This window comes from Rhea americana, unplaced genomic scaffold (genome assembly GCF_003343005.1).
Source record: "Rhea americana isolate MKP2758 unplaced genomic scaffold, rheAme1 scaffold_88, whole genome shotgun sequence".
Taxonomy (NCBI): domain Eukaryota; kingdom Metazoa; phylum Chordata; class Aves; order Rheiformes; family Rheidae; genus Rhea; species Rhea americana.
In genome coordinates, this window is record NW_028187066.1 from 1,466,882 (window position 1) to 1,478,110 (window position 11,229).

At 34.2% G+C, this 11,229-nt stretch overlaps 1 protein-coding gene across 3 annotated transcripts in view; it reads left to right on the forward strand.

Annotated features, from left to right (window-relative positions):
- MON2 (MON2 regulator of endosome-to-Golgi trafficking) overlaps positions 1-11,229 on the forward strand; it is a 79,530-nt gene that overhangs the window by 26,683 nt on the left and 41,618 nt on the right. For all 3 annotated transcript variants that reach the window (XM_085323832.1, XM_085323833.1, XM_085323834.1), the window contains exons 7-13: positions 676-801; positions 1,629-1,823; positions 2,612-2,736; positions 3,060-3,199; positions 6,510-6,663; positions 9,282-9,514; positions 11,035-11,116. In XM_085323832.1, the coding sequence (XP_085179958.1) occupies positions 676-801; positions 1,629-1,823; positions 2,612-2,736; positions 3,060-3,199; positions 6,510-6,663; positions 9,282-9,514; positions 11,035-11,116 (1,055 nt within the window). The remainder of the gene's footprint in view (positions 1-675; positions 802-1,628; positions 1,824-2,611; positions 2,737-3,059; positions 3,200-6,509; positions 6,664-9,281; positions 9,515-11,034; positions 11,117-11,229) is intronic.

The window sequence follows — 11,229 nt, forward strand, 5'->3', positions numbered from 1 at the left end:
AATTGCAGAGTATATACTTATATATTTGCAGTTATGATTGGATGCTTCTCTACCACTGTATAGAATTTCAGAAATCTTCTGTCAGCATATTGATAAGGTCCTTAATCAGAGCCTCAGGCTTTCTTTTGCATAGTTACTGTAATTGGCAATGGAATGTTGCATCCCAGAGGAATGATTGGAAAATGAAGACAAAGTGGCTTAGGAAAGGTTTTTAAAATAAATGTTAGCTAATAACTAAGTGAGCATGTCTGCATTAATGTCAAGGTGGTTCTTTGTTTTAGCCAGACACTGCACCATAGTGCAGTCTTGTTTCTTGTATTTGGTATGACGTTGTAATGTGGAATGTATAATGAAARTAATGATTGTATTCATTATACCAACAAAAATTTTTTTTACTTACCAATTTCACTCTTGAGATATTTTTGAGAGCAAAATGAATATGAGCACTGTGCAAGGATACAATCAGTTCAAAACTTGTTTAAAAAGTTTTTTGCTTGATTATTTTTTGTAAAAGGTGTATCTGAGAAAAATGAACTTTAAAGTGGACAATTATTCATCACAAAGGAGGGTTTACACAAAGAGTTTAGATTTTGTTGTAAACTCAGAAAGCTTGRAAACTTCATCCCAATAAAGGATTGTGAAGAGACTGTAAAAGCTAATGTATTTCTTTCTAAGGATCTTTGCCAGTTGGTTAATGCTGATGCTCCCTACTGGCTCGTGGGCATGACAGAAATGACCCGGACATTTGGACTTGAACTTCTTGAGTCAGTCCTCAATGACTTTCCACAAGTGTTTTTACAGGTAAGTAATTGTTGGAAGGAAATTAGGGTTTTTCCTGATGCGTAGTAAAATTAAATCCTCATTAGCTTAGTGAGAATATGTCAATATACTACTTTTAAGAGGAGGTGTAATTTTTGCATGTTTTTTTTTCCCTAATAGAAATGAACCACATACTTAGCCCACATTTTTCTGTTCCATACACTTCATTTATTCACCTCTGTGTGTTTCTGCCTTTCATAGAATGTGTGGTACTTTGTAAGTAAGGTCTGTTTCACTTTCTATTTTGCCAGTTATATCTCTTCCAAAGATGCATTTCCTTATCTTGCATGATTTATGAAACTGTTGATGATACAGCTGTGTAACTTAGTTTGTGGYAACATTATTTCTGCAGAAACAGTAACTTCTCCCCACCTGCAAAACAATAGGAATTGTAACTTAGAACTGTATGAATCTGTTCCGTGTGAATATACCGTGACTTTTCAGTAACCCGTTTTAATAAGCAGTAGCTAAATTCAGAAGTTACTTATATAATACGTGATGTATTAGCACCTTATTATAATTTGAAAAATACARGAGAAGTGTGTGGTATGAACCTGACGGTGTCATTTCATTGTGCTTTTTGGTAGCTTTTTAATGGTGTCTGCTGTTCTTGCTTTTCATTTCCTGAGCATGTAATTTATACAAAGATTTACGTGACTTCAGAGTGCTTGGTCTTAACACTAAATGTAAATAWGATGTTTAATCAGAACTATGGGTACTAATTGAAGAAGATCTATTTTTAAGCTGTGAATTGATTTTCACTTGTGTAATTTGTTCCTAATGTGAATTTTTCTTTTTTTCTTTTTCAGCATCAAGAGTTCAGTTTTCTCCTTAAAGAAAGGGTATGCCCGCTTGTTATAAAGCTCTTCTCCCCAAATATCAAATTCAGACAAGGTTCCAGCACATCATCTTCTCCAGCACCAGTGGAAAAACCATATTTCCCCATTTGTATGCGTTTGCTGAGAGTAGTTTCTGTTTTGATTAAGCAGTTTTACAGTTTGCTGGTAAGAACATATTCARATTTTGTTTATACAGATCTGTTTTTCTGTGTACATACTGGTATTGAGTTCAACAAAGTATTAGCTGTGGGGAACAGTTGACTTATGAGGGAAGGAAAGTCTGAATTGTATGTTCCTTTTGTGTGTATTTGTGTTTACTTGTATTCTACAAGTAAGCATTCTACATTCTACTCGTATAATTGCTTGGAGTAGATTATTAACTGTCTTCGGATTTGTGCTTGCCGAGAAGTTAGTTCATTTACTTGACTGTCTTTCAGTTAAGTTTTTAGGAACCTTTTAATCCTTTTATATTGTTTGTTTGTGTTGATTGTGGTGTTAATAGTTGCTAAGAGGATTTTGACTTCTGCTGCTTAAATAAAGTGTTGGCAAAAAGTTTATAAAAGATATTTGTAAGTTTAAAACCTTCTTTGTTTATTATACCACTTACATTTCAGCTTTTCAGCTGTTTTTTTACTTCTCAAGTTTTAGATATTTACTAAAAAAACMTTTTTTATTGTTTTATTGTAGAACATTTTAGAATTTTGTTGAAATGTATGTAAGGAGTTTTACTTCTTGAATACAATCACATATGTGATGTTAACTTGGCAAAATGATATCATGATTATTAGGCATATATTTTACATTACTTTAAGTGAGTACTTGTTAAAGCTTTTTAGATCCTGTGTAAAACTTGCTAGCATAGGTGTCCTGATCTGGAACAGCATTTTTCGGAGAAAATAATTTGCAAGAGGCTTTTTTTTTCTATTTTAATGGTTGTAAACTGTATCTTTTAGGTAACAGAATGTGAAATCTTTCTGTCATTGCTGGTTAAGTTTTTGGATGCAGACAAACCACAGTGGCTAAGAGCTGTTGCAGTAGAATCTATTCACAGGCTTTGTGTGCAGCCTCAGCTATTAAGGTACAACATATCAAACTTAAAGTGAAGAAATCTTTTTATTTTTCTCTGGTGGAAAGGACTTCCTAAAATATTGTAAATATTTAGAAACTTAAAAGCAATAAACTCTTCAAGATAATTTTTTGGAAGCATTTAACAATGCTTATTATCCAAGTATAGCTGAATTATAGTGATRTGATTATCCCAAATCCCCTGTATCTCACCAGTATTAAGGAAGCATTTACTCAAACCAAAATGTTATTATTCACCTGAATATTTGCAGTTAAAATGTGCTTTTATTCTCTAATTTGTCAAATACTTACTATAATTTAAAAAACGTTTTACAGGTCTTTTTGTCAGTCCTACGATATGAAGCAACATTCCACTAAAGTTTTCCGTGATATTGTGAATGCACTGGGGTCCTTCATCCAGTCACTGTTTCTTGTCACAAGCACAGGGAATACATCAGCAACACCAAACCAAGCTGGTAAAGCCTTGTTCTTACTATCATTTTAATTTTCCAATATTTCCCTATAATAATAATTTTGAATTGTTCCAGTTTATACTTTTGGTTTAATACAAATCTGTAATTTAGCATTTATTTAGGTGAAAAGCTAACTTTGAGATAAAGTGATGTTTTCAGGTGTGTTACAATGGATGAGTATCTACCTGTAGCGTGGCGTAGGTTTAGCCCCCAGTCAGCAGAGCATTGCCCATGCAGCTGCGTCCACTTCTAAAGCAAGCTCCTGATTAAGAAGTTTTCTGAAGGAAACTGGGGGAATTGTTTCTGATTTGACTGCTACAAATTTGACTACTGGCCTAATCTTTCTTGAGGTGTTGTAAGGGCTGTGTACAAGGGAGGTAGTAAGACTGTGTGCACGTTTGCTTTCACTTTTGAGAGACAGAAGCTAACTTGTTTTTTTAGGGCCAGAACTGAATTAAGAAAGCCAAGGGCAGAAAGGAARATCTGTATTTTACAGATGATCTTTGCTTTTTCTGTGGGCAGAAAATAGTTCATTACTGAAACTTGATTATATTTCCTTGCAGCTAGGATTTTGGCATTTCACTAGGTATATTTTTATTTTTTGTAAGAAGGATTTGTCTTATTGTTAATCCCTTTGCAGGCAGTCAGAGCTGAGTTATGGCGCTCTGCTTCTTCACGTGGCTCTGAAAGCAGAAGCCAAGCAACAAACAAAATTAAAATAATTTCTAAGTGTTTGTGTTGACATGCTTTCTTAAACAAGATAATTTGATAATAGTTCTGATAATATATCAGTAATAAAAATATGAGATAAGTATATAATATTAAGAGAGTTACCCTAGCAGCTTAAAAATTGTGTAATGTATGTGTTAGTCCTTCAAAGAGAAYGAAATCTTTGTTGTTAAGCTTTGAATACTTTCTCACTGAAGTCACGAACAGTTTCCAGCCTCTATAAGTGTGAAACTTTGCAGAAAAGGCAGGCTRAGGCTACAGCTTTATCAGGAAAGTAGATTTGTGTGGGTATATTTATTTATGCTTTCATGAATGGTTTTTTTGTTCAGTCTGGGAACCATGACTCAGACCGCTCTGGAGGTAAATGGATTATTTGGTACTGARGTATATAGTAAAGTATAGTGTAAAAAWWTTTTTTTTTTTTTTTTGTAGATGTGAAAATGAATCGCCTTGTCTTCAAAATGTTGTTGTATTAAGGGGAAATAAAATGCTCAGTATATTTCCCTGCTGCTGATTGCTTTTTGACAGGCAGATAGGCATCTAAAGAGATAGGCATCAGATTGCCTAAGCGAGTGCCTCAGAAATGAGCACAAATATTTTCCTATTCTTCACTGCAGAAATCTGTGCATCACCAGCACTATTCAACTTTTTATCAAAGTAGTTAGCCAAGTATACATAGTTACGCCAAATCATGTGCATGAATGAGGAAAGAATGAAACTGCCTGATCATGTGTGGTGTTTTTTGTTTTTTTTTTTTTTTTTAAAAAAAAAGAAATTTGTCCAGTAAGAACTGAATCAGTTTTGTCACTTTTTCTCATAGTCATTTATTCTTGCATTAGCAGTCAAAGCAATATCTAAGTTAGCAGGTCTTTCCTTTTCCTCCTAGGACATTAGAGAGAATTCTGTTTTTTCTATAGCTTAAGGGAAATGTAGASATAAATTATGCTTTAATTAATAAACATTGACAAATCTGTTGTCATACATGACTCATACATGTCAATACTCACTCATCAAGGTTAGTGTTCAGAATTCCAAATTGGTGTTAGCCTCATTTATGTGGAGGAATTTATCACAGTAGCTGTTGTTCAGTAGCTATCTGTATGGAAGCTAATASAGCAATTTTATTATTTCTATGTTAGTTTAACCCCCTTATGGTAAATCAGACAAGCAGTTTTCATCATGTAATACAYGCATAAGAAGTTATTCTTAAATATTCGCTCTCCAAACTTACGTTTTTTCCTAGTCTGAAACAGCACTGCAATACAGTGTCGTCCTTAGAGCTATCGCTATTTCTCTGGCTTATCTTTCCAATTCATTTTCTCTGTTAACTTTTTTACCTTCTTCCTTCCTGTCTGCATGTTTCTTATGCATTTCTCTTTCTGTTTCTTCTCTTATGGTCATGTATAACAGACAACGACCAAATCAGTGCAACTTAATTTTCTCTCAATCTTCCATTTCCTGTGATAACATTGTGGTAACTGTATATGCCTTATGAGCACGTGGTTGTCTTTTGGACTTCAGTTTTACAACAAGGTGGCCTTTTCCTGGAAAAAAATAAAGCTGCATCTACCTAAGCTTTGTAACACCTTTATTATACAGGTGTAAACATTTTACCATTTGCTGTAAGAAGTTCTGTTGGTACAAAGATARTTTTACATGATTAACCCCACAGTGGGGTGACAAATAACTACACCTGTGTATTTTGTTAGTGGCAGTATTTGGACCATTTTGGTTTAGCGATATGATTTTTGTTGTTCTAATCTGATAAGCTTTACTGTAGTAAAGTGCATAGGCTTCTGCATGCACTTGTTTTGCCTAAATTAGTGAAAGTGTATAGTGAGTATAGCCTCTTTATACCCTTAAAAGAGAACATACCAAAATGAAAGTTGTTAGACTGATGCAAACAGGTGCTTTGAGGTACCTTATTGAGGACTCTGCTCTTCTCACTGTCCTTTGTCTATACAGAGAGACAGTCTGAGCAGCTTGTGACAGCTACTCCTAATAAGTATAGACTTTTTGTCTGTAAAGTCCTTGTGGCAGCTTTTTTTCTTTTTTTTTTTTTTCTACTTGGGTTGGAATCGAAATTTGTTCCCTTTTGGCTAATGATTGACATGTTGTTGACTCTTCCAGTGACTAACTTGTATTCCCTATAATTTCATGAGTTCTAGATGAAGCTATTCAGAAAATCTGTGACTTTGTTTAAATGTCTGTCTGATGCTACACACACACATATGTATGTAAAATATAATCTTTTTTTCATCAAGGTCATTTAAGTTTAGTTTGCTCATAGGGTGTTATGAATGCTGCTGCTGCTGTACCTTTCACAAAAACATTTTAATGTGACTGAAAACAGAGCAATTGGTATTGACAGTGCCTTTTAAATTAATTACTGTGCATGTAATACTGTGTTTTAGACAGCAGGGGGAGCACAAATATAGTAGTTCCACTTCCCCCCACAGAGCTGGTGGTCTTAGATTGATCCATATATCTCGACATAAAAATTAAGTATTGAAAAAGGCTGTTTGGTGATAACTAAAATTAGATTTTGAGAATGGTGATATTATCGCTTTGTTTCCCTGGACAGGAGGCAGTGCATCAGGAAGCACTGGCTCAGCACAAGCCACCCCAGGAGTGCTTGGAATGGGAGGGGGTGCAACTGTGCTACCTGCATTTGAGTACAGAGGTACCTGGATACCTATCCTGAATGTAACAGTGCAAGGGAGTGCTAAAGCTACCTAGTAAGTACCACTATCCATTTTAAAAATATATATAATAAAGATCTTTATTTACAACTTGATTATATAAGGATTTTTAAATTAGTTGATATGGATGTGTTGACTCCACTGCAGTTAAGATGTATTACAGATTCTGTCTTTGTCAGTGCAGTGAAACAATCTATTTTTTTTTTTTTTATTTTGTTAATGTTTGGGATTCTGATTGAAATACCCCCTATGGCTTTAGCATCTGTTGGATTTTTCTTTACTATTCTATCATAGTGTTTACTCTTTAAGTTTTAGGCCTTGTTATATATAGTAAATAATAATTTTATAATATCTTTTAAAGGTTTCTGTGATGGCAAGTGAGAGACACATTAAACTAGGGGGACATTAGTGTGAGTAGAAAATAGCTTTCCCTGGTGCTTCTACTGTATGTCAGTTATTATGGAACAATATATTTTGATAGATGTGTGAAAATAAGAGTATATGACTTCTACCTCACACGTCTTAACTATAAAATCCATTAATGCTTTTTAATTATTTATATATATAAATATTCTCTTCAAGGTTGTAGGAGCTAAAACTGTTACGTTTTAAAAAATATTTGTAGAATAAAATCTCACTTTGAAGAACATTTCTTTAATATGAATAATTTTTAGCAAATGCAAGCATATAGTTATATTCCATATATAAAATTTCATATTTATATTAATTTATAATTTTATTTTATATACATGTTTTTGTGTGTTTATACACTTGCACCATACGTTAGGGTTCTGGTCCCAGAATTAAGAACCTTTTGAGAAATATTTTCAAACACTAGTTAACTAAGTCCACTAGTTTAATTCCTTCAAAATTTAGACCTCCTTGTCAAAAATGGGTAAAATGACAATGTTATCAGCATAAGTCTTCAGAATGGAAAGAAGAAATATAAAATAAAATTATAGTAATTTTGAAAAAGACAAATTTTCATAGGCTTCTTAAATTATTGTAGTATCAAGACATAATATGATTTTTTTTCCAAGTATCCGCTTCGTCTTTAGCACTTTAGTACACATTAGGACAGAGACATTTTATGATTTTGTACAGTATAATGCACACAGCTTGTCAAAGATTATTTTTAAATTCCATGAAATATGGTGACGAGATTAAAAATGCGACTCCTTTTGTTTACAGTTTTACTCTACTTCAAGTCAATTAGAATTAAAAAAAAAAAAAGATGATGAAGACCTAAAGGAAAGAATGCAGCATTACTACGTTTTTGTTACTTAACCAACTTGCTCATTAATTTCTGTATAAAGGCTTGTAAATCATGATGAAAATTTTTCTAACCATTCTGCAATCCGTGAGGCTGCTAATGGAAAAGTACATGCTTGTAATAAAGGAAAGAGTGTAGCCTGTTGGCTATAGTCTGTTTCAATTTCATTATTGATCAGGTGATTGTAGATGAGCAATGATGGTTCTAGGCAATCTGTTTTTCTGCATAATCTGAAAGGCTACCTCAATTTGACTGAGCTACATACCACAAGTTTTGGAATAACTAGAGAGGGTTTAAGCAAAAGTAGAAAGTTTGCATGCATCAAATAGTTTGACTGCTTCTGGGATTTAGCAGCACTTTTTAGATAAAGTGCCACATTCTCCAAAGTAGTCACATGATAGCTTACTACAATATAGAAGTCCTGTGGTAGCATGGCACTGAGCTGAGGCTCAAGTGTACCTTTCGAATCAGTACCTACTTGAATGCCAAATTGAGTTGATGTAGCTGTGTGTTTCATGACTACACATTTTCTTTTTTACAGAGTCATTGTCCTTCACTTAATTGTTAGTCTGGTTTTGCTAAAACAAAAATAGTTTTTGATTTTTGGGTTAATAGGTAGTTTCTGTAGGACTGTCTCTCCTTGGGCAGACACTGGTGCTGTAGCAGCTACAATCTGTTTTCTGTAGGGTTTATAACTGAGCGGTTCTTTACATGCTTTTAAGGTAAAAAACGAAGAAAAGTGGCAATGAGGCAATAGCTCTCGAATAGTGATATTTTAATTGCAGGGCATTCGGAATGAATAATGTCAGCAATTCCTCTTTGTACAAATAACTTCCATTGTTTACATGTGTATTTAACATAGTTGATGGCAGGTGATGAATATTTGGTCATATATTATCTTCTAGTGGCAGGGTTTTCCGGTTTTATAGTCTCAGTGGTAATGATCATTGAACATCTGACCTGTTCTCAGTTTGTCATAATAATATTCACATTGTCACACTGCCTTGTTTCTTCTCTGCAGATTCTTCTGAAAAGGTTCTTTTGCAGTAGCTTTAAGTAGAATGAGAATACAAGTAGCATAATTAATTCAGTGACACTTCCTTATATGTGTTAATATTTTAATATTTATTTGCAGATCTACATACTGTATTTGRAGTTTCTACTCTTTTGTTTACTGTTTTGTTTAGTGACTTGTTTACTATTTTAATTAATAACTTAATTTGTGAAGTAGTTTATTTTCTGAAGTTTCTATAACTCTTCAAGGATGATATTTGGGGCCTGTTTGTAGTTATCAGGTGTCTGGAAACTTGTTTTTTTTATTATTGTTTTTAGTCACAGTTATACTGTTACACACTTATTTGTAATGCTTTCCAATTTTTAGTTTGGAAATGCTGGACAAAGTAGAGCCACCTACAATTCCCGAAGGCTATGCCATGTCAGTGGCATTTCACTGTTTACTGGATCTTGTCCGGGGTATCACTACCATGATTGAAGGAGAGTTGGGAGAGGCTGAAACAGTCAGTCAAATCACAACAGAGGCAACCTCATCACCAGCACAGTCTTCAGAGCAGCAAGATTTGCAGTCTCTATCTGACCAATCAGACAAAGACCTAGGTATTTGAAAATGCAAATAACACAAATTGCAACACAAGAAACAAAACCTTATTAGTACAATTGTATGTTTAATACATGTACTTTTCTATTATTTAATTTTTATGGAGACATTCTAGCATCTGCATCATTAAGATTATTTAGAGTTTTATGCAAAGGAGGGTTAAAATAATTCATGCTTTGTTGTTGTTTAAGTTCATTATTTTGAAATATGTTAAAAATCAATTAAATAGTAATTTGTAGGGTTTTTTTTATCATTTCTAATTGCATTTGAGCAAATATTTGGAAATAGCTTTAAAAGTTTCTCTGAAATAACTTCTAATTTTAGGGCTTATTTTAGGGTTTATTTTTTTAACAGAACTACAGTAGATTACAAAAAGATACTTGACTTTTACATACGGTATGTGTGTGGTTGGGACAGCAGTGGAGTGATAATAGGTGTCTGTTCTCCAGGACTAGTACTCTGCCTTCCTGTATTCCTAACTTTGCTTAGCACTGAGATCCAAGAAGGCCACCAAGAGGTATCCTGACTAAAAGAAATGTGGCAGTTGCCAAGGACATTACAAAATTCTGTTTCTAGTGACAAGATGAGAGGACAGATGTTTTAATGGAGAGATGTTAAATAAGGATTCAGGGAAGAACTTACCTTCTTTAGGAGCAGAAGTAAGAGGCTTGTATTTTTACAGTATGTGAGGAGTCAGTATATGTACATGCAGAAAGACTTGGCTCCCTGGAGCGTTTTTACATTGCATATGAGAAAGATGAGATTGTAGCGGTGAGGTTGGTACCAAGGCATCAGCRCTGCAGAGGGCCGGGGAAGTGTGTYGGTGCTGGGCTTAGGCCCTCGCTGAACGCAACTGGGGAGCTCTCCATGGTGCTGAGGCGAGCAGGCCCTGTGCAGCAACATGGCAAGGCAAGGCAAAGGGAGGCAGGGGTGGGAATCATAAGGGCAAATTACAAGTCTATGAGACCTATAGTTTTTTCCTGTTAGGATAGAGAAATGAAAAACTGTTCCAGGAACCTGGAGAATTAAAAATGCCACGGAAGAGATGTCTTTCCATCACTGCAAAATAGTGTTTCTTGTCTACCCCATGTACCCAATTTATGCACTTCTGCATGCTTGTTTTTCTATAAAAAGCCTTAAAACAGTTGTATATACCTTTGTAGGTTTTTTTGTGTAATTTAGTGTAAGCATTGTGTTCAGTACAATTAATTTTATGTGGTAAACACAAGGGAGTTGATTAGATTTGGTGATGCATTGAGAAATGTAAATGAAAAGTACCTTTACTATGTAGTTTCCTTATTAGGAGTTGTGTWGATGACACTTTTTTTGCTTCAGCAATGTTACTTGAAATGCAGGTGTTTAGATAGTACATGTGTTTATACGTTTTTTTGATACATACATTAAAAAAAAAACACTTTAAAAATCCAGCAGTGAGCATTGTCCATTGATGTCAGTATTTTATTTAATAACTTTCAATTATGTTTTTCTGCTACAAACATGTATATACATTTCTTTCAAGTTAGCAGAGCTGTCTGGGAAGAAATGGTGAATGCGTGTTGGTGTGGTCTTCTTGCTGCATTATCCCTCCTACTTGATGCCAGGTATTTCATCTTCTGTATCTATTTTCTTTCATAGATAGTATTCCCAGTTATATCTTGAACTGAGTTTTGAAGCTCAGGACTAGAGCATCTGCCCTATGAGGAATGGCTGCGAG